General features: G+C 41.7%; 1 protein-coding gene and 1 non-coding gene across 2 annotated transcripts; one reads left to right on the top strand and one right to left on the bottom strand.

Annotated features, from left to right (window-relative positions):
• Positions 1 to 376: 376 nt before the first annotated feature.
• Positions 377 to 14,635, bottom strand: TWF1 (twinfilin actin binding protein 1). The gene is made up of 9 exons (XM_075551850.1): positions 14,478 to 14,635; positions 12,884 to 12,961; positions 10,512 to 10,690; positions 9,303 to 9,398; positions 8,092 to 8,196; positions 6,372 to 6,497; positions 5,771 to 5,921; positions 5,484 to 5,605; positions 377 to 2,698 (listed from the first exon to the last, which is right to left on the bottom strand). Exons 1-9 carry the CDS (start codon positions 14,500 to 14,502, stop codon positions 2,528 to 2,530), a joined length of 1,053 nt encoding a protein of 350 aa, XP_075407965.1. The 5' UTR covers positions 14,503 to 14,635; the 3' UTR covers positions 377 to 2,527.
• An 8,498-nt stretch (positions 14,636 to 23,133) lies between these two features.
• On the top strand, positions 23,134 to 23,259 carry LOC142452246 (small nucleolar RNA SNORA54). The gene has a single exon (XR_012785269.1). It is a non-coding gene; the product is annotated as a small nucleolar RNA SNORA54 (small nucleolar RNA).
• Positions 23,260 to 23,604: the final 345 nt, after the last annotated feature.

Raw genomic sequence — 23,604 nt, 5'->3', positions numbered from 1 at the left:
ACTTTTTGCATGGGTGTCTTTTAAAAATTTTCCATGGTCCCTGCTATCATACTGGAGAGCTTCTGCTAGAGTAGAATTATGTAATGCTTAGTATTTTATTGTTTTTTTAAAAGTTTTTATTATTGTTATAGTAAGTTCTCATCTAAATTAAGCACTATATTGTCATAACTATCTTGCTTTGGCTCAGGTTTCTAACATATATACATGCACATACATATAAATAATAAAATACTTTAAATCTTTTTTTTACTTGGCGACAATATACGAATGGGATTTCAAACCTATCAATGCATATTGAATTTTGCATAATTACCCAAACATTAAAAAGGACCAAAAAACAAAGTACAAGCAGAAAGCCAATTGGAACATATAAAACTTAAAGAGAAAAAAATTTTATTGTGATATAAAATGCACTTATAAAATGTACACAGAAGGCATGTGATTCTTCACTGCTATATAAATTTATTGGGAATATTTTATTCATCTGTTATGATGCCACCTAAAACATACTGTAAACGATGAATTAGACCCTATAACAAATGTGTCACTGATTTCCAGCAATCTCTGGTTTAATAATTAAAGATTATATAGTCATATCTATATTCTGGAATGTCCATTTACTTCCATGTAGTGTATTGGAATTTAAGAGTAAAATTGCACATGGATGGTACAGGAAAACCTCCATTACTGAGTTCTCCTACCATCATAAAGGGTTGACATTCTTCCCTACTGAAAAGAGTAAGCTGCAGCTGTGGTCTGCAGTGGAGTTCCGGGGTTCCCAGCATGGTAACTTGTGTTTACGTGCGCCTCTGTGCACCCATGGGACAAGCACGCAGTTAGTAAACAAGTGCGACGTGGCTGTCAATTACTTTGCATGTTTAAACATCATGGTTTGATTATTTGTAAACAAACAAAACCCCACACAGACATTCTAATTCTACTTAAAAAAAAAAAATCCGTCAACCCATTATTACGCTTTGCTTACATGAACACACACGGGATTTCTCAAAGGTGCATATATTACCTCAGTAAGGTTCAGGAATGAGTGCTTCATATTTCATACTATGAAATGTGCATTTCTGATCAGTGTTTTATGCAGCATCAAGTTTAGATCCAAAAATTCTAAATCCTGCCCCCACCCCCACCCCCACCCTGTTCATTTAGAAAACAACTATTCAAAGTTCTGGCTCTTGCAGCAGGTTTACCGGGTTAAACATGATGAAGTGTTCTAGCTCCCTCTATTTCAAGTATCAAAGAAAAACGAGGCTCAACTGTCTCTAACTAATAACCAACAACACAGAGCTTTAGCAAGGGTCACAATGTGTTTTGAAATAAGATATAAATTGAAGCAAAATTCATAAGCCATGTTTTTTGGTTTCAACTGGCAAACAATGATTTTAAAATGTTATGAAATCTGAACATTTGCTCAAGTGATAGCAAGAACATGATATGCCAATAAACATGGAGGGGGGAAAAACTCAGTGTTAATAGTTTTGCTTGCTTTTGAATGAGTTTAATATTCAGTATGAACGGAAATTTGGCTTCAAAGTACTAAAAATGCAATGGTTTACTTTTTAAAATGGAATTTTTTTCAATGCACTTGAGAGAATTTACTAAGGCTATTTAAACATGTCTTTCAATGCCATCAGGAATCCTGTAGAAAGTGGCTGGTACCCTTTAGGTTCAATAGAGAGGAGCTCTGGTGGAGCCACTAAAACACTTTGGCTAACCAAAAGGCTAGTGGTTCAAATCCACCTACTCCGTGGAAGATAGAGAGAGCATCTGCTTTCTGAAAGATTTACAGTCCCGGAAACCCTATGAGGCAGCAACTCTCCTCTCTCCTATAGGGTCTCTACGAGTCAGAACTGACTGGAGCGCAATGGGCTTGGTACTGTTAAGGTTGAATAATGAGCTTATCTTCTAAGTTGCAATGCTGTTACAAACAAAAAGCCAAATAGAAAACACTGCTGCAGTCAAGCCCTCTGTATCTGAAAGTGGCAGGCATGATGGCGGTCTGACAGCCTATTCCTCAGAATAAGCAAAGTTCCCCCTTTGCCTGGGCACACGCAAGTTCTTCTCCCAAAGCACGTAATCCAAACTGGTCCTTAACATACTCATTACGTAGAATGAATATTTTAAGGTGCTTCTCACTCATAAGGGAAAAAGAAAATTCAAACGTCTCATGAAAGAATAAATTGTTTCCTACTTTGAGACAGTAAACTTTGGGATATTAGCCCAACTACAAAATCTTGAGAATTATGTGAAAGCGTGGAATCATCACTCAATGAAAACAGTGTGCCAGAATTAGACATAGTCTGTTGAACCTTTTCTAGTTTTAACATAAAATAGAAATCATGAGTCATCTATAACAGTAATCTTAAAAACATACAGATGTGAAAAGTGCTAGCTTTTAAAAATGACAATTTGTTTTCTTCTACTATGTATCAACATGGAATGATTTCAGTTCTCCTGTACTAAACGCTGAACTTTTAAAAAACTAGCTTGGTAATGTTTTCATAGAAGCATTTCAATCAGTAGTGGCTTCAGTTTCAGCTGGACCCCTAATAAGTCTTCGAATTCCTCTTTTTCCTGCAGGGCCTTTTGGTTTTGCAAAGCTTTGCTTATGTGCGTGCTGCTTGGGGTGTACTTCTTCATAGAGGAAGTCTGCAGTCAGTTCATCCCCATTTTCTATCTCGATCTGTGAAAGAGATGAATAGTGTAATGCACTTTCTTGAAGCACAATATTCCGACCCTAAATACATGTCCCAAATCAGTTTTCAGATGTGAAATAAGAATGATCATAAATAAATACACTATACCCATTTCAGAAATAGAAATTCAGTACCATATCTAAGTAGTTTCATTTCTTTCCCTTCCATTTCTGGAGGAGTGAGGGCTGTAAGAGATGCTTGAACAGATCAATAGCTAATGTTTAAAAGTAAAAGCCATCTTTCACCAATGTATTTTTAACTTAATCAGTGCAATGCAACTGGTCATTTTTATAGGGCCTTTCTAGCCATGGCCTTGTAACTCCAATCAAATGAGTAGAGTAAGAAGCTTGTGATCCCAAAAGGGGACAAGGCAGCTTATTAACAATGCAAATAATGTGCATGGGGCTCTAACAATTGATTGGTCAGTTTTTTCATCCTGTTACGTTTTAAAATGAGCCAACCCAGAGGTAGAAAGAGGGCTGTCACCATCTGAAGAAAAACCAGGAGTGGAGCACTTTCTTTGGGCCTGGGGTCCCAGTGCTGGAACTTCACAGACCCAGAGACAGAGGGAGCTGTAACAGTGGAGAAGGCTTGAGATGGTGAGAAATGGTAGCATGGAAACAGCAAGGGCAGAACCAGACCAGCATGAGATGATGCAGTTGACTTTCCAGTCTACAGAGCAAGGTGGCTACACTGGGTGTACGGACCCTTCGAACAATGCACTGAGTGTCTTCAGGCAAAAGGATTACTGACGAAGTGGGGCACCTCCAGAACTTACTTGTAAAGGTGATGAGCTGTATAACACTTGTCCAAACAATGGAGGAGGCTGAGAAGAAGCCGTCCTGACCAAAGAACTATATCCAAGTTGTTTCTGATCTTGAATTGCAACCTAGTACTAAAATAAACTCCATAATCTTGACAAGGCTCTGAGTTCTGGTCACTATAGCAAATTATCAAACAACAAAGTACCGTAATATGCTGTGAGAGGCACAGCTGAAGTCAGAACTGGTGAAAACGTTGGAGGGTGGAGGTCTCCTTGACTACCACTTCACAGCAAGCAGCCTTAGGCCCATGCTGATGTCCATTCAGCCCTTCCCGCTCCCAACCCATCATTTTACCCTTAGGGAATATTCAAGGAGCTGTGGTGAAGTGAAATTTCTTAATACGGCTCTTCTACCCAAGTGCCTGTGCCTTCCACCAAGTGACCGGGTGGGACTATTGCAAGAAGACAAAGGCAACGCTAGTAATAGAGGGGATTGTTGGTTTTAGTTGTCACACCCTTGGCTGTAAGGATGAGCCATCACAGAAGCAGGAACACGGGGAAATCTTGGGACCATCAAGGATTAGAATCAAGCATCAGAGGCTGAGACCTGAAGCACAGAGACCAGGGGCCACAGTAAGAGAGGCAGGCCGAGGCCAGAGCAGCCGTGGCACAGTGCTGTCCTACGAGACAGTGGGTAGAGCAGCAGGTGGGCTTCTTGTCTCACAGACGCAAAAGCAAAGACAGGTGGCCAAGACTAGACGACCAGAGAAACACACTTGTGTGCTGGCTGAGGAGGGGTGCTGCTATGAACTAATGGCTGAATCCTTACTGTGCACTGCTCCCAACTTGTGGTAACTTCCCATAATCTACCCCCATCATTGTGAGTTCCTGCAACAAATAATTTTAGCCGTGAGAAAAAGGAGCGTGTTGTAGGAAGCGCAAGTGGTATCAGGATAGGGCGTTGGATGGAAGGTGGAGGCATATCTGACCTCTGCCTTACAGCAAATCAGCTGTGGCTCTGGTGGTACAGTGATTAAGACATCCAGCTACAAGCTGAAAGGTCAGCAACTCTAATCCCCAGCTGCTCCTCTGGGGAAAGATGTGGCAATCTACTTCGCAAAGATTTACAGCCTTAGAAACCCCATGGGATGGTTCTACCCTGGTCCACTAGGGTGGGTAGGAATTGGGATCAACTCAACGGCCCTGGGGCAAGGGTTGTAGGGGACATATTCAAGAAGCATGATGCATGGCCTCTTCACCACCTGAAATCACTGTAACAGGGATCAGCAAACCTGCGAGCTAAACTCAGCCCAAACACAGAATATTTTTTTTACATTCTCTAAGTACTGTAAAAAAAAAACAACAAAGAATGCAATAGACCACATGTGGTTTCTGGCAAGACCCACAATATTTATTATCGGGTCCTTTGTAGAAAAAGTCAGCTGGTAACTACTATACGTGGTCATGGGAAGGAGAGTCTTGGGAACTTCAAAAGCTTCAAGGTTTCAAAGCTCAAACCACTGGCACTGGGTATTAAATAGGGTAAGAGTAAATCTTAGTTTTTCCAAGCCCATTCTAAATGTATGCCACCCCACCCCCTACAGAGAAGATCCCCAACCATCCCATAATTCTTGGAATGATAAATGAAGATCTGAGGTCCTTAGTAACAGAGGAAGTCCAGAAATAAGCAGTGGTATGCAACTCTGGTATCTCTGTGCAACAGAACATTCTGCAGTGATGAAACTGTTCTGCAGTCCAATAGTGGCCACTGGATTGAAATGGCACCAGTACAATTACAGGACTGGATTTACAATGTTATTTAATTTTGATTTCAATAGCCCTATGTGGCTCATATCTACCATGTCTACAGGGAGATCAAGGTCACGGCTGGTCATTCCCAGCTACCTAGAGTACTTTTGTTTATAAGTCACGTTATAGCGTAAGCTGAATAGAGAGGACAAGAAAAGTCTAGCACAAATAAAGGTTTAAAATAAATAAGCTAGGTCTACCTTTCTGATCACATCCATTTGTAGTTGTCGTTCTACAATTTCTAGCAGAGGACTCTTGCAGCTAGAATACAGCATCCGCTCTCTTATGCTGCATGTGTAGCCAGGCATTGAATAAATAAACACTGTAAATTAAAATAGTAAATAAAATGAGCAGTCCATCAATCAAAGGAAATATTAAGCATCCATACAACATCTAAGCCCTCTGGGCAAGAAACCAATCAGGAGGTAGTTCGGAAACACCAGTCAGCACCCTGAAAGAATCACGTGAACAGCAATGGTTCACCTACCTATGGACTCCAAATAGTCTCCTTCGTGAGAATGCTTATACAGAAAGAAATGGTAACGAGCCGAATCCTTGGGAATCCTCTTTGGCAAATCTTTCAGTTCTGTATTTGTAGTGTTGGCCAAAATTATAATTTCATTTTTTATATCTATTTCCTGTTGATGAAAGAAAATATTACATGAGATATATACATTCACTTTCACAATTTAAACAAGCAAATGAGATAAGTTCTATAGAATGTAAGCACACTGTTTTTTCCAGAACACAGTGCTTTTTTCATTTTAAAAAAATCCGAATCTAGCAAAATTGGTTAAAAATAAACCTTACAAAAGTCACAGTTAAAAAAAAGCAAGAAAACAAAACTCACTGTCAGCAAGTCAATGGTGACTCGTCGTGATCCTATAGGAAAGCATAAACTGCTCCTGTGGGTTTCCAAGACTGTAAATCTTTACCGGAACAGAAAGCCTCATGTTTCTCCCTTGGAGTGGCTGGTGGTTTCGAATTGCTGACCTTACAGTTAGCAACCCAACGTGTAACCCACCATGCTACAAGGGATCCCAACAGTAAGAATAGATATTTCAAAATAATCACTGCAGGTCTCTTACCAACTGCACATAGTTGAGCTGTCTGTTACTCAGTTTCTTCAAAGCTTGAAAAGCTTCTCGAGAAATAGGAAACGCGACCCCTTGTAGCGTTTGATGCTTAGTGTCGACGCTCACATCAGTTTGTACCTAGATATCAAAGGGTATTTCATTTACTGGTCAGGTTTTAGCACGTACCAGTGTCATGCGGCAGAGATAAGAAAACGCAATCTGTATGAAGTAAGCATCATTTCAACACTTGCCCAACCTTTAATTAAAAGCACTTCAAATACTATGAACTTAACAAACAAATTCCTTTTCACACTTGTTCATGGGCCTGCTTGCACTCTGTCAGCACATGAAGATGAAGCGTTGAGTGAAGGCTTAAATGACTGTGCTGTGGTAGTGGGGCATGGGGAGTTTGGTTTGTCTGTATGTTTTGTTTTGGTAAAATTCCAGTGAGATGTAGTTCTTTAAAGTGTTATCAGATTACAACACTAATTACAACACTCGATAAGAATGGATGAACAGTGTGATACATACAATGCCGTATGTAGCTTTCTTTTGTTCTTGTGAACACAGAAGGCAACACAAACACCATGCACTGAATTGAAAGAAATACAAACAGTATACAAAAGACACGATGCAGCCGAACAAGTCAACGTACTGCAGAAGTTCCACACATAGAGCTTTCTTTACTATGGACATAGGTACACATTTACCAGAAGGAGGCGGGGCTACGGATACTTCAAGAAAGCTTTCCAATGTACAAGTTTAAGATTTGTAAACATTTGGTAAATGATAGCTACTACAGGGGCTCATTGGTAGTGTTGCAACAGAACATCAAATAGATTTTTAATTAAAAAAAATGAATGGAGATTCTACAGCATAAATGATATTGGATAATGAAACATCATAGAATATATGCAAATGCATACCCCAATATGATCCTCTGGGTTCTGATTGCAAAGAATAAAACAAACTATCAAGCTTGTAAAAATATCCATAAAAATTCTACTCAAATAAGTTGAGTTACAATAATATGAAAGATCCTTCTTACCAGGCTAATACTAAGAAAATTTTCTCTGCCACTGTCCAGACTAATTTCCTTTATGAGTGGTTTCTGCAACTTGTTTTCTTTAAAATCTCAAAATACTGTAGCTATTCTGATTCGTAATTAGATAGTTGAAAATATGGTAAACTAAAATAAGGCTCAAATGTACTGACTAGAATCCGTTAAGAACTCAAATAACCGCTACTCATGTATTTTTCTGTCCAGCAGTATTCACTGATGCTCACTTCTACACCTTCCACATATCCTGCACATTTGTCTACATATCCTACAGCATTTGTCTTTTCCTCTCTTCAGTCACACTTGCCTCTGAAATAACAGAATAACCTCCTTCAAATAACCTTCATAGATACAGGTATTCTTCACATCCTATGGGCAGCCTGTCCTACTGTTTTTCCAAAGTACATTAACTCTCCAGTGGAAGACTTATTGTTCTGCATGTACATAATACAGAGAACCCTATTTGTGAAATTGATATGACACTTAACGTTTATTTGAATTCCTCTTCCACCCGCCCCCCCATAAAACACATTGAGCAGTTTTATTTCCAACCTAAATATAATAACCCTAAGCACCTTGACTCACTACTTTATCCTCTAGTTAACTATAAACATCCATTCATGATATTTTCAAAGGCTACATAAGCTCTTCTGTTTCAAAGGTGTAATTTACCTCATTAATTTTAATCTGTCGTAATTCTTCCTCAGCCGCAGTCAACGGGGCAGGGGATGACTGTGATAGCAAATGCTTTCTATATCCATGAAGTGATACATCCTCCTGTAAGCACAGAAATCGTCTATCAGTCAGTTATCATCTCTGCAAGTAAAACCTTAGTGAAGGAACTTCAGACTTCTATCATCTTTGTCTTGCTTTCACTTCCTAGTCTGCAGATTTTTAAGCATTTCATGAACGGCATCTACTCAGGTTTTATGAGGGTTAAACCATTTCTGTACATTTGTTGGTGGCTGTGTCAAGTCTATGGGACTCCTTAGGGAAGTCTATCCTATCATTAGTCATATCATCAACATATTCTGATTGTGAATTCTTTAACATAATAGCCTAAGCCATTTTCTTCAATTAGTCATTAAAGATTATTATAGTTCTTATATTAAAAAAAGTCATTCCAAAGGGGCCTACGATCACCATAACGTTGTGACTTGGAAGACCAAAACTCACAGAAGTGAGTAGATTAGGGTGAGCAGGTAATGCATACCCATCAGGTCTTGTGCTCTAGTCACTAGATAGTACTGCCTTATGAACCAACACACAATTTTGAAACAAACTGCCACTGCTTAAAAATATATTTAATTTTTCTTGAGTGTGTATGCATAAATAACATTTGCCACATATATTTTTGGCAAAGTCTTTATGTTAATTAATTGGCTAATGAGCTCAGTTAATTATTTTATCAATTAAATTTACTCATTAATTTACCTGCCTCAATATTTTGGCTTAAGTAATTCAGCTACTGCTTCTAGAATATGGGGATAAATGTTCAATATCCCCAAAACACTGTCTTCTTTCAAGTAGCCTCTTACTTTTCTAAATTCATATCCCCATTTCTTTAAATGGGCTCTTTGAACTAGTTCAGAGGGTTGAATAAAATTACCTGTATGTATGTCTTGGTTTTTGAAGCTTATTATCATATATAGATTAACAGAGAATGTCAACATAATTAAAAAAGCAAAGTGAATTTTTGATACCACTTATGTCATATAGCAACAAATCAAATCTACATTAGATTTTAATATCATGTTGAACAACATTTTATCTTATTGTTACAGATTAATCTGACTTCATATTACTTATCATTTACCCATCATCTAAGAACCCTCTTTAAAATCATGGGGACATACAGAATCCAAATAAATACCATTTTTTACCTTTACTGTTCCAAATACTTCATCTTTAATGTGGCCACCTCCAAACTCCTTTTTCAGAGTTGCTCTTGTGGCTGCATATAACATTTTTTGACGAACCTACAATTGTAAAGGTTTACTTAAGTTTACAGATGAAAATATATACTTATAAAAAAAGAAATTCCTGAATTTATTAAAGGCTTCAAGCACATCAACACAAACTGAAAAATTAAAACCCACTGACTGATATGCTGAAACGTGTATACAAATAATCATAAAATGAGTCCCTCAGTAGTTACATCACTGGCTATTAAAGCAGATTTCAATTTATAGTACTAAAAAGGGGGAAATGCTAATTTTTTAAGTCCTCATTTTTCAATATATAAAATGAGCCCCAAAATGAAAAACTACTTTAAAATATGAGGGGGGAAAATCATTTAAATGAAGTAAACTATATACTGTAAATTTACTCAATGTAAACCCAGATATTATTTAAGTATGCTGATCTATTTACAGCACATACCATTCTACAAGCGACAAAAAGATAAAAAGAAATATCAAATATGCCATTATTAAAAAAGAGTCTACTAGCACCTACAGAGAACTACTAAAGATAATTAACTATCAACCAGCAGAAACAGTTTCATAATCGTTCACAGGCAAACATGATACTTCTTTCAGACAGGACATGAGGAACTAAGAGGAATGGGAATAACCCTTTGAGAAAGACATCTAGATAACTCTTTTAAAAGATACTGTTTTTCCAGAAGAAACACAGGATTAATCTTTAAAATAATGGTCAATATCCCATCAATACAACTTTCAGTTAATCAATTCATGAACAAAGTTTTTAAAATAAGTACATGTATTTTGTGGCCATTTCTTAAATGGTAGTGACAATACTATGTTCTAGTAACAAAATTTAATGATGTGCAAGTAGCTCTCATAATTATCAATTATTAATCTCAGAGTTACCTATTTTAAAAAAAAGGTCCGCAGAGTCACTTAAAACTGACACAGGCTTCAAAATTCAAAATCGACAATTATTTTTATTTCTAAGGCAAAATTTCTAAATCTTGCCACATTACTCCTGATTCCACATTAATCAACCCATAGATTAATCAACCCATGATTATTCCTTCTATGGGAGATGATTACTGCTTAATATTCTTTTGGCCTAGCGCCCCTTATGAAAAAAAATTTAAATCAATGAATTACAAAAAACTTACTTACATGAGAATGGTCTGGAGACCATGCAATGAATATCCATTCATATCCCTGGGCATTCTGAGAGTCCAGCCTGAATAGTATGTAGCATGGCTGCTTTTCCTCCAGCAGGGGGAGAACCAAGAAATCATAATCCTTATCCCAAGAATCTGAAGGTTGGCTACATGATCCAATCACAAGTTGCTCTATGAAGAATAATTTTTTAAAAAGGTTCATGAATAGTTTGAAATCCCAAATGACAATGTACTGAAAAGAACTACAAATTAAGTTTTTGCATATTATTAGTATAACTATTAAAGAGTTGAAAGAAAAAAGGTGGCAACAAAAAAATTTTTAAAGAAAAAGAAAGCAACAGAGAAAATGCATAAAATAGTAGTAGAACCAGTTGTGAAGGTCTTATGAATTCATGGTCAAATGTGTACCTAAGTATGCCAAAGGAATATACAAAATGATCACCCTACTTCAGTTGGCTGGGTGATTTTATTTTCACTTTCTAAAATATCTATAACTATAATTTTCAACATGATATTGAGATAAGATATATTACCACTCAAAGGTACAATCTTTGAATTCATATTGAATTATACAATAAGAAATATGAATTATAAACAGTTCTAGCTTCTAATGGGCTATGTTACATATTAAAATTTTGTTTAGAGGCATATGTTGATACAGTCACGTCGCGTGGAAGAGTTATTTCTCATAATCAAATACAACTGCAAATACACTGCATAATCTGTTGTACATAATAGTAAAAACTGGTAAACAGCCAAATGTTCAAAAGTAAGGGAATGGAATGGATAAATTAATAAATGTCATGATAAAATTCTATTCATATTTATAAAGAACTCACCATTGAAAATTTCAAAAATAATTTTAAAAACTTATTTCAAAAGTAACATTTAGACAAAAAGGAAAGATTCAGAAAAAGATGACATTATGCAATTTATGTAAACTTTAACACCTTAAAACAACACTCTGTGCTACTTATGGAGACATAAAAGTAAAACAAAAAATAATAAAAACTAATTTAGTTACCTAGGGGAAAGGAGGTCAAGAAAGGAGATTAGTTAATTTATGAAAAGACTATTTTTTAAAGGCCTTGAAGCAGGTATGATAAAAAGTTAGCAGCTATTAAGTAATTTTAAAAGGTAATCATATGGATATTTGTTCTATTTATTCATTGTAGTTTTATTTAAGAAATAAGGGAAAAAATAAAAATTTAAAAAAACAAAACACAAAACTAGAAAACAACAGTTTGGGAGATAGTGGCATTTTCCTTCTTTAAAGGTTGCTAGTTAGCTAAAAAGGCATAAAATAGAAATTAGTGCTCTTTTAATTGGGTCTTTAATGTTTCTTCTTTATTTTCTAAACTACATTTTAAAATAAATAAATGGTATCTATTTTACAATTTACAAACTATACCGGATACTTTTAACATATACCGGTAAGCAAAAACATGAATGCAATTTAGATTCGCTTCCAGTTTCTGGAAGAACAAGTTACTTTTCCAAAGCAAAAGTATTTTATGGTACTTAAAGAAATATACCAACAGCATATTTTAATATGTAGCAGTTTGAAGCCATCAGGTGGTTCCTGGGGGGAAAGAGGAGGCATTCTACTCCCATAAATGGTTACAGTCTCAGAAACCCACAGGAGCAGTTCAACCCTGTCCTACAGAGTCACTATGAGTCAGCATCGAATTGATGGCAGTGAGCTTGTTTTGGGTTTTTTAAAATTTTTTGGTGATCATGTAGCTACAAAATAAATTATTCAAATTCAAATCTTAAGTTCTTAGCATTAAAAGATGCTCTCCCTGACTAGTTCCACTGCTTCCAGAATTATTTGTAAAGAATCACTCTATACAGTTTGATGAATCCTTAGAACTTTCCCAAAACAAGATAGAAAGGTAATCATTTCCACAGGATGGGATGCAAACAGGTGAAGCAACTGGGAGAGTTTGAAAACATTTCTTTCTCTAATGCAACTAACTTTATTGAATTATGATTAACAAGCAACTTTTTAAATAATCACCTGTTTACTAATTTCCAATTCAGATAATGGAAGCAATGACATTAGAAATAGATTGTGGTGCAGAAACTGAGACACAAAAGTAAAAGGAAAGACGTCACACTGAAAAACAACATCTTCTGTATCCTTGAGCGTCAGATACAGAGTTCAGAAGGAAATCAAGGACCCATGGGAACTTGTCCAACGTGTGCCGGATCCAAGTTACCTTAAAAGCTGATCGGTTTACAAATAGCAAGCTGTACACTTGCTTTACATTAATTAATAGTCCAGACACTAAGAGAGAGTTTTAGGTTTAAAATATAACACTTATCAAGAGGGCAAGCAATATTTTTAAATGCTTAACTAACCATTTTCAATAGATATTTTCAGAAGTCTGTATTTTCCATTTCTTGCTCTGGCAAAGATATCTTTAACATCTTCACTAGCTGTGGAAAAAAAGAGAAGTAAATCTACTTTTTATACATCTGAATGAATACTCTCCTTAAATGAGAAATGACTACAATGGAAAAAATATATACAGTGGAAAAGTATTACCAGTAATTTAAATGATAAAACTTAAAGTTACAGTGTATAGGTGAGAAATAGGAAAATTCTTGTATGTTAAAGTATATAGAAGTATTCAGTCTAACCTGCCTTCATCACGTAATTCCATAGCAGAAACAACACTGGAGCAGATATATGGAAGTTATTCAAATCCAGTAAAGGGCAAATGACAATTTTGAAGAACAGTTTTGCTCATTCAAAAATGTTAAACACTCGCTTTACATTTTTTAGTCCTATCATTACATAAGCATCTCCTTTATGGTTACATTTTCTAAATTTCCCCATTAAAAACAACAGTTTGTACCAGATGTCTTCTAGATTCAAGATGATGTCAATAAAACACATTCTATCTTATACTTGTAATTGTATTATTTATTCTACCTTGTAGGTCTCAAAAAGCTAGGGTAAGCTCACTGCACAAATACATTATTTAAAAACTCAAGCCTTGTTCATACTAAAGCTACAATTTCCATCTCTGCTACTTTGACAGCAAGAGCCACGTATTTAAGTAGTGCGTGCTATAAATTTCAACCATGAAAGTCAATAATTACACATTTAAATGTCAGAATTAACACGGGCCAATAAACTAACTCGATTAGGTGCAAACTGTTCTGCTTGTGTAACGGGGCAGCGGGTAGTGTGGTGGCAGAGACTCTTTCAGACGCCCGACGGATGCTCATCTGGGGAAAGGGCCGAGCTCGCTTGGCAGAGCGCGTCCAGTGAGCGCCAGGAACCTGGGCATACACCATTCCACTCCGATCCGGGCAGCTCCGACAGCCTGCCCGCGTCCGAACCGGGCAACCATGGAGGTCGGCTAACTACCGCCACGGGGTGATTCATGCGGGCGCGGAGCCCGGGGGAGAAGCCCACGCTCCGGGTTCTCAGAACAGAATTCGAGTTCCTATTTTGGAAGAGGGCACACCTAGGAGTTTGGGAAGCACCCCTTCTGGTGTGAAACCAGACTGCGATCGTGCTTGCTCACCCGGTTCGTGACACGGACTCGCCGCGTCTCCACGGCAAAACCAGCCCACGTCGCCCGCTCGGCCCAGCCCCCCCTCCCTGACGGGAAGAGGGGCCCTGGGGCTGCCGTCGGGGGCGGCGGAGGCACGCCCCGGCACCCGCCGCGGCGCGAACCCGCTGCCTCCGGGCTCTGCATTTCGCTCCGTCCGCTACGTGGCGGCGTTCGGGCCGGGCCGCGGCCGGGCGCAGGCCCAGGGCGCCGGGATCCCGGGCGCGGAGGCGCGCACAGCCCGGTTCGCCCCGCGGGACCGGCCCGCAAGCCCGGGCGCCCGGAGGCCTCAGGCCCTGCCAGAAACGCAGCCTGCCCGGCCCCGCCGGGCCTCCGGGAGCCCCTTCCCCGCGGGCCGCGCCGCGCCGCGCCGCGCCGCGCGTCGTTACCTTGGATGCCGGTCTGGTGGGACATGGCGGCGGCCGCGGGCTCCCGGCTCCGGCGCGGAGTGCAGCGAGCGGCCCCGCACGGCGGCTCCAGGAAGTGGCTGGTCTCCGCCGGCCCCGCGCGTCATCCGCCCGCGACTCGGGGCCGCCCCGCCCCCGCGGCTCACGGCGTCCCCGAGCGCCCTGGCTGCGCGCGCCGCCCGCTCCCCCTCACCCCCCCGCCACCCTCACCCCTCCCGGAGCCGGCCGCTGCGCCGGGGCCCGGGCTCTCGGGCTGCACCGCAGCCCCCGGCCTCCCGCTCGCCGCCCGGGGCCACTGCCCTCGGCGCGCGCCGCCACCGCTTCCTGTCCCCGAGGGGACGCCTCCCACCCGACAGCCCGGCCGCGAGCATTGCACAGGGCACGCCCCAGTGTGCCCGCGGCGAGCCTGCCGCCGCCGCCCTTCGCTGGCCCGGCAGACAGGTGTTCAAACAACGGGGAAGATCATTGCAGCGGACAAGACGTTCACGACGCCCTTCCTTGGTTTACATTTGTGTGAAGGAACACTTTGTAAAGAACGGGTCTGCCCCATTTTAAAACCGAGAACTAACTCTGTCTAAACTGTCTGCCATCTAATGATCTCCTTCCTTTACATTAAATTAATCACAGTCTATTAACTTTTCCTTTTGGATTGATCACCTTTAGAGACCACCTCTTCCTCTCTCTTCATCCTCAAAAGACGACTTGAGTCGTCGGGTCCATTCCCACATGGCAACCTGGTGCTACCTCCCTGCCCCCCCCCCCCCAAGGCGGAGAGAACACTCCAATGAAACCTTCTTAAACTCCTGGAGTAAAATGAAGAAGCCATTGTTATTCATTTACGGGAAGACTTAGAGCTCCTAGGCCCCTCCAATAACCAAGTCATGCCAAAATAACCTACAATAAACTCATACCATATTCATAAGCAGCTCAAAGGTCAGTGGGCTTGAGTGATAACCAGGGACTGGGCTTGGCAAGCTCACTCTTGTCCTTGGGTGTGTCTAGGCTGCTTCTTGAAGGGCTGGCTGCAAAACAAAGGCTAGGCCCGAGTTTTGTTCTTTACTCTTTTTCCATAAAAGCAGAAAAATCCTCAGTTAGTGAAAGCACTAATATAGGCCTTTCAGAAAAGCAAAGTGACAGTGTAATGAACTTGAGAAATGTTGGGATACCTATCTCTGTTTTAGGTTGTGTGTATAGGTGCCCACCTGGAACCCCTCCAGATGCCGAAGAAGAAAAGCCCGGTGACCTGGTCCCTAAGATTATACAGCCATGAAAACTGGGATGTGGGCTTACTGTGAGTTTGAGGAGGTTTCGGTTGCCTTTATTATTATTTTCCATCAAGTAATTATTCACAATTCACACACATGAACTTGAGAGAAGATCATATTATACATTCTTCTCTACCTTCTACTTTTGGATTATGTCCTTAACTGTCTTAAAAATAATTTTTCACTGGTTGTCTGCCACTCCTCGATTAGAATTTCCTAGATAGCTTTTCTTTTTTAAGGGCCTTGGCCTGAATAATTTGCAAAGTTGCAATCTGCTGATCAAAATACACTACATCCATAACAATAGCATGTAAGCGCAGGTTTAAAAAAATATTATTCAAATCCAATGTATTTTTAATTAGTGATTAACTAGCAGACCTACAAGTGTTTTTGTTTACAGGGATCACAACAAACAAGCTGGATGTGTTCTGTCCTTTGCCGTCTTAAGCACTATTTCTCAAACTGATGTTCATATTCACAGGCAGCAACATTAAATCTCAGTTCTGTGACCTGTTCGATTTCAGAAATGTAAGGAGGAGCTTCAGTGTCATCAACTTTTTCCCGACACAATAGTTCATCCTGATTTACCAGTTCTGACTGAGTGGTTGAGCGGAGAAAACTGCAAACCTCACCTGAAAATTTTTAACTGACTCATGCCCTAGTGGCAAAGGGAAATTGCTTAAGGGGATTGCTATTGTTCAAAAGTACTGATGATGAAAAGCACTCTTCCACATTCTTACCTAGAGAAGAACACTGAAAACTGAATCCTGAAGAAAAAGAAACTCCAGTTAGGTTGGGAGCAGCCTGACATCCAGAGGAAAGTGCTGATGTTCTGCTAACATAGTAGTTTGACATCAAAATGGCAAGGGTCGTGGGCACATTAAGGAGCTCGGGTGGCATAATGGTTATGAGTTGGGCTGCTAACCATAAGGTTAGCAGTTCAAAACCACCAGCCGCCCTGTGGGAGCAAGTGGGGGCTTTCTGTTCTTGTAAAGAAACCCTCAGGGGCAGTTCTACCGCGTCCGATGGCAGGGTTTTGACTCAGACCCTCATGGACATCATGGTACCTGACTTAGAGTCAGTCCTGTGAGTCGGCATGGACTGGATGGCAGTGTGTCTGGTTTTGAAACAACAATTTTACTCTGAGCCAAAAAAGACGTCTGAGAAGGGAACCGGGAATTTGCTAAGTTGTCCAGTGCACGGCCAATGAAGTCTTTGTATTGTCCATCAGCAATCGATAATTTTCTCCATTTTGTTATATGCTATGTACGTACAAAACGTGAGCCCTGGATGCTTTCGTGGGAACTATTCTAGATGGATACCTTTTCATCCCTATTGACAATATATTCAAATCTATTTCTTAGCTAGGAGGTTTGCTGCAAATAGAGGTAAAGTTGGAAAGATGCTCATTCTTTAACCTATTTCTATCATTTATTTGCTGGTGAAAGTATACACAGCAAAACATGCACCAATTCAACAATGTCTAAATGTGCAGCTCCCAGATATTGATTCCGTTCTTCCTATTGTGTCACCGTCCTCACCGTCTCTCCCCGTATTGGTCACCACTGTTCATGAGGGCGCCTCACTGTCCTCTGCAGCCTCCGAAACTCACAGGGGAAGTTCTTCCCTGTTCTATGGGGCGCGTTGGGTCCAGATGGATGCGACAGCACTGGCTTGGTTTGCTCCTCTAAACGTTTCATCTCGACTTTAAAATTGCTGTTGTCAATTTGGTCTCACATAGATAACTCTATGAAAGTGCTTGATATTCAAGGCACCATCGTTGACTAACTGTGCTAGGTTGTGTCAGGAGTATAAGGAAGCCTGGAAGTGAAGAATCTTTGGTGGTGCTGTGGCTTAAGCATTGCACTTCTAACTACACCTGTGGCAAAATTGACCCCCGTCCTATGACTTTTTAAGGCTATGATGTAAAATTCATTGCCATTGAGCCAATGCATACACGTTGGGCCGTGATCCACAGAGTCAGCAGTTCAAAACCATCAACAGTTCCACAGGAGAAAGACTAGGTTTTCTGCTCCCCGTATACAGTTACAGTCTTGGAAACACACAGGGGGCCGCTATGAGTCATCATTGAATGGCAACAAATTGAAACATTGTGCAGATTCTGTACAATGTAATAATGTACATACATACTATTAAAGATACTAAATGTCTTACTGAAGGAAATAAAGTAAAGAATCTTTCATGGAAAACACTGCTTAAAGGTATTTACATTTTACAAATTTTTTGGGGGGGTGAGCATTAATTGTCCATCCACTTGAATTTTGAACATTACCTTCTGACTTCCTTACCTTATGTCCCAGCTAGACTGCTCAGAAATGCCACCTACACTTTCTACCTACTCATTCTTCTCTCGCTCCTTAAGTCCACCATTCCTAAACAGTGTGTGAGGTGCTCCCGCCAGGCTCCACAGTAAACTCTTGGCACTTCCTGGGACATATTGCAAACTCCTGAGGGAAATGCAGGACTGCTTGTCACTTTTGTGACACTGCCCAAAGTAGAGCTAGTTCACAGTTCCAACATGAGGTCATGCCACCTCTTTGCTTGTAATGGCACTTCTTTGCAAACTTGGATTTCCAGCAGGTACTGGGAGACCTCCAGTGTAGAACAGGCTGTGGCAGTAGCCATTCACACTAGAGCTCCATGTGTCCGACAGTGGTTTGCCTCCCATTGGACAAAAATAAAATCAAACATTCCGTGTTCTTTTCATTCGTGTGCATAATGTCAAGCACTAGGACCGGTGTTTCAATGTTACTGGGACAAGTACTGAGTAAATCCCTTGTAACTGACTATGAACTAACTGGCTGAGTAATTGTTGTGGTGTGAAAGCCTGATTAAACAATTATGAAGATACTAAGGACACTATGACCTGAGCAAGTTTGGGTAACTTATCTTACAACGCAGTACATTGCTTACTCTCACTCCGCTGAACTACTTTCTGACAGCCATCTGTGTCTTCCTTCAGAGGAGCAAAGTCAATTGTAGTCAGGTTCAGATACTGGACTCATTTCCTGTGGTTACTATAACAAATTACCACACGCAATAGTTTAAAACCAGAGGGATTTGTAGTCTCACCCTTTTGGAGACCAGAAGCCCTAAATCAGGATGTTAGCTGAGACATGCCCCCTTTGGAGGCTTGAGGGGCGGGGAATTCCTTCTATGCCTCCTAACTTCCAATGGTTGACACATTCCTTGGTTTGTGGCCAATTCACTCTCATCCCTGCCTCTGTGGTCAGGTGTCTTCTTTTCTGTTACTTCCATGTCTTCCTCTGCCTTTCTTTTACAGGACCCTTGGTCATTTGGTTAGGAGCTCTGGTGGTGTAGTGCTTATGTGTTCGGCTGCGATGCACATGGTCAGCAGTTCAAAGCCACCAGCAGCTCCACAGGAGAAAGACTTGATTTTCTACTCCTGTAAACAGTTACAGTCTTGGAAACCTACTGGGGATGAGAGGGGGGATGTCACTGTGAGTCAGCATTGAGTTTGTGAGCACGATGGCAGTGAGGTTTTGTTGGTTGTTTGTTTAGTTATTTGGTTTAAAACACACCCTGATCATCTCAAATATTTTAATTATATCTGCAAAGAGCCTTTTTCTGTCCAAAGCAATAGTCACTGGTTCCAGAGATTCGGGCATAGCTATATTTTGGGGGTACACATATTCCACCCTTTATAGATGTCTGTGAGGCCTTCGATATTTCTAATCATAATGTCATCTTTGACAAGCTCCTTTTCCTCGCACCTCAGCACAACACTAACCTGTTATTCCTCAGTCTCTTAGCTCTTTCTTTCTTGGTCTTTTTACCTTGCTACCGCACTTTGCCAACTCTATGCGCGGTAAAACTCAACTACTTGTGCCTTCAGCAAACCAGCTCTCGCGCAGACTTCGATGCTTCCCTACCTTATACCATTACCTGAAGTAGTCTGTCACAGAGCTGCCTGTCGAGCTGGGACACCTCACGGATACCAACCACAGACATAAAATGCTGATGTTCGGGACTGTGAGATGGGAGACTTCCATGTTCATTCTATAGTCAGCCTGTCGTTAATTAAAATGCATTGAAACATTGAACATAACGGCAGTTATAAGAGAAGTGATTTCATTTACAAAATACGTACTTATGCCTCTAAGAAATTACGTTTCTCTTTTAACTAAATCTTATCGCTTCGACGAATTTTGTTCTTGGAGACACAATCCTTCTACCCTTACTGGGTTACCTATATCACTCCTCTAGTCTGCCCCACCAAATGAATCGACAAGGTGGGCAGTTCAAATCCTCCAGCTGCTGTGCAGGAGAAAGATGAGGATAACCGCTCCTGTCAAGATCTGTCGTCTCAGAAACCCTTGGGGGTCACTCTGAGTCAGAACCACCTCAATGGCAGGGGGTGGGGGGCATGCTGTTAGCGATGACTGCTCAGATCGTTATAAAAGTTTTATCCTCCAACCCTTGCTTCTTACAAAATTAACTATCCCACCTACATACTCTTTTTATACTAGTTATACACGTGATTCCTCTGCTCCAGGCGTGAAAGTCTTCCTGCTTCGCCTCATCCGTTGGGTCTCCAGTTGCTGAACATTGTGCAGCACTGTCATAATAATTGAACATCCGAGTTGTACAGTGGTTACAGTTTTTGAAGGATGTGTGCAGTCTCATTTGATCCTCGGCATAATCCCCACCAGCTGAGCGAGTTATTATCCGATGTTATTTTTTGACTTGAAGAGATTTGGAAATGGATGCACGGAGAGGGGAAGTCAGCAGATTTTGAGGCTTCTAAATTCAGGCATAGAAAAGGGAAGCTGGCAAATCCCCCGACTCCTACACTGAGTCACCGAGAGGGACAGTCAGCAGGTTCTGAGCAAGGACAGTGGCTGTACGATGCAGCACCCCATTGTAAGATGGTGCATGCAAATAAGAGGGGTTATTGTAAGGATGCAAGGGAACCGCGTGGATCCCCAAAACCTGTCTTCATTTGCTCCTCTCTGGAATGGGATTTCACTGCTCAGTCAAACTGGCAGACTACACTTCCCAAATGGACAGTCAGGTTGGAGTCACTTGCCGAAATTAAACAACTGTTTCTAAGTCCGAGGTCCAAGTTCTGAGTAGAAAGAAGCTCGATTTACCCCGCGTACTCAAGGGGCAAACCAGCCTCGCACCAGGCGGGTGACTTGACTCCGATACACACTTCCCAGGGAATGAGACTTGATCTCCACGGAGAGGAAGTGACCTCTGGGCTTAGGCAAGACATTGAAAGCGCCGACCTTTTACTATTGTGTGGGGATGGTATAGGAACCTGGGCTGGAGGCAACGAAGGAAGGCGGCCCACGCAGACCGCAGCACCCCCGGGCAGCACGGACTGCGTCGACACCCACAGGAGCTCCATCTACTCCTGCGCTGCTGGCCGATGCAGGGATCGCCCTGGGTGGGAATGGCTGCTTTGGCATTACGCTGCTGGCCACGATTGTTGAGTGCCACGCACCGGCCTAAGACGACAAACCGGCACGCGTTTGTCTCCCAGTAAGCTCATCAGCCAGAGCGCTCCTTGGAGGAAGGGGCCACTTTGCCTCACATGCTTTGGGCATGTTCTCTGGGGGGGCCAGTGCCTAAAGAAGCACAGCAGGCCGGGAAGCAGCGGGGATCAAAGAAGGAGGAGCCCCTTCTTGAGATGGCTGACAGAGGGGCTGCCACGACAGGCTCAAACAGCAAGGATTGTGGACATGGCACTGGACCGGGCAGTGCTTTGCTCTGTTGAACGTAGGGTTGTTAGGAATCCCAACTAACTGACTGGCACCCACCCACAACTAATTGAAAAGTTGACAGCTTGAACCCACCAAGCAAGGCCATGTTAGGAAAGCCCGGAGCTCTGCTTCCATCAAGATGACAGACAGCCAAGCAACCCTCAAGTTAGGCAGTTCCACTCCAACCCGCGGCTTATCATGTGTTGGGGTCAACTCATCAGCAAATGGGTACTACTCTCACCCTGAACTACTTACTCTTCACTGCTGACAGCAAACTCTCGCCTCAAGGTCGGAATCCAAAATGAACGAGCTTTTTCACTAAGCACAGCCCTCTAACACGAGCTCTTGTGGTGCTAACCGGGTAAGTATGGGATGGTTAATGGAACGGTTGCTGGTTCAAACCACTAGCTGCTTTGCAGGAGAAAAATGAGGCGATCTGTTCCCATGATGTCCTTGTCCAATATCTGTTCCCATATAGATATGCAGCCTCAGGAACCCGATATAGGGTCGCTCGGAGTCAGGATCAACTCGGTGCTACTGAGTTTCTGTTCGACAACAACCTTTCAGTGTGCCCAGTCTGGTTTGGGGCGTAGACTAGATCAGCGTGGTGATCTTTATATGTGTGATTGTTGCTGTCAGATGCCACAGAGTCAGTCCCCGCTCATAGCGACCCTGAGCACGTGAGAAGGACATGCACTCTCGTCACCACCAGCGTCGTGTGTGAGCTCATTGTTACAGCCGCTGGGTCAATCCATCTCATTGGAGGTCATCTCTCTTTCCAGGAACCGCCACTTTATGCCTCCTGACAGCACTTCTTCTGAGATGGATTTGCTTGTTCTCCTGGAAGTGCATGGTACTTTCCATATTCTATGCCACAACTATCATTCACATACATCGCTTCGTCTCTGATCTTCATTATTCATTGTCCGGCTTTCGGATAGGCACGAGGCCATTGAAGACACCATGGCACTTCCGTCGGATGCGCCTTGGTCTTTACAAGGACTTCTTGTTCTCTGTCACTTTGGAGGTTTAGTGTAGCACACGTGCCAAGGCACGCACAGTTTGATTTCTTGATTGCCGAGTCCGTGCGTGTTCATCCTGGAGCCAAGTCCAATGAAATCCTTGTCAACTTCAAGCATGTTTTTTATATAGGATGTACCAATGGGGAATTAACATTTACATTTTATATGCTAATAAAGGAAGCAAACGTTGAATGAATCCCAAAGGATAGTGCAAAAGCCAATAAAATAATTATATTGGAGTCTGTATATTTTACTGCTTTAACAGTAGCTTTTGGTAAGACAAACAGGTACCTATATAAAACTTGTTCCTTTATAAGGGAATTCAGATTTTCCCTCGTGTGTCAAGGTGCCCAGCTTAACGTTGGCATCTCTGCCTCTGATTAAGTTCTCGCCAATGAGAGGGAAATGTTGGGTGAGTCTCCTTGAAAGCCAATCCTAGATATCTGAGGAACTGTGTTGTTTGTTTGTTTTTTCCGCATCACATTCCCTGCTGTTCTCTGTCCGTATGACAATGTGACGGCTGAAGCTATAGTGTTGTTGTGAAGCGTGAAGCAATCTTGAGGCCAAGAGCTGAGAATGAAGATCGCAGAAGAGAAAAACACTGCACTGTCCGTAACCTGTCACCAGACTACACTGCCAACGGGTTCCATTCCAGTGCAACAGAAATTCCCCAAATAGTACAAGATTGACAAACTTGTCCATCTGATTTTATATTTGGGAGACAAGTAGGGGGAAAAAAGAAGAGAGCAATGGAAGGAGCCTGGGCCCTTGTTGGCTGCGGCTGTCCCATGCCAGCTGGGTCTGGCCTTCCTCACTTCTTTCGATTGAAAGCAAAATGTCCATTTTAGTTACGCTACTGTTAATTTTAGTCTCGGTTACGAGGGCCAAATGTAATTCACAAGTGAGATATTTCGCTCTCCGTAAAGAGTCTTATGTGAAATACATATAGCCCACCCCGGGCAATTCTTCCATTCACAGAGTGAGAATTTGCGGAGCAGGTTTGGCAAATGAGGGCGCTGCGTCAGCTCGACTGACAGCGAGAAGGGAGAATTTGGGTGGAAAGAGACACATA

Source organism: Tenrec ecaudatus, chromosome 6 (assembly GCF_050624435.1).
Source record: "Tenrec ecaudatus isolate mTenEca1 chromosome 6, mTenEca1.hap1, whole genome shotgun sequence".
NCBI lineage: Eukaryota > Metazoa > Chordata > Mammalia > Afrosoricida > Tenrecidae > Tenrec > Tenrec ecaudatus.
This window is presented reverse-complemented; position numbering and strand designations above follow the sequence as displayed.

Coding starts and splice junctions, on each gene's coding strand:
- TWF1 (XM_075551850.1), bottom strand. CDS start 14,502: ATGTCCCACCAGACCGGCATCCAAG. Junction 9,399..10,511: donor GGTCTCCAGACCATTCTCAT/GTAAGTAAGTTT, acceptor TTACAATTGTAG/GTTCGTCAAAAAATGTTATA. Junction 6,498..8,091: donor GACAGATTAAAATTAATGAG/GTAAATTACACC, acceptor TTTGATATCTAG/GTACAAACTGATGTGAGCGT.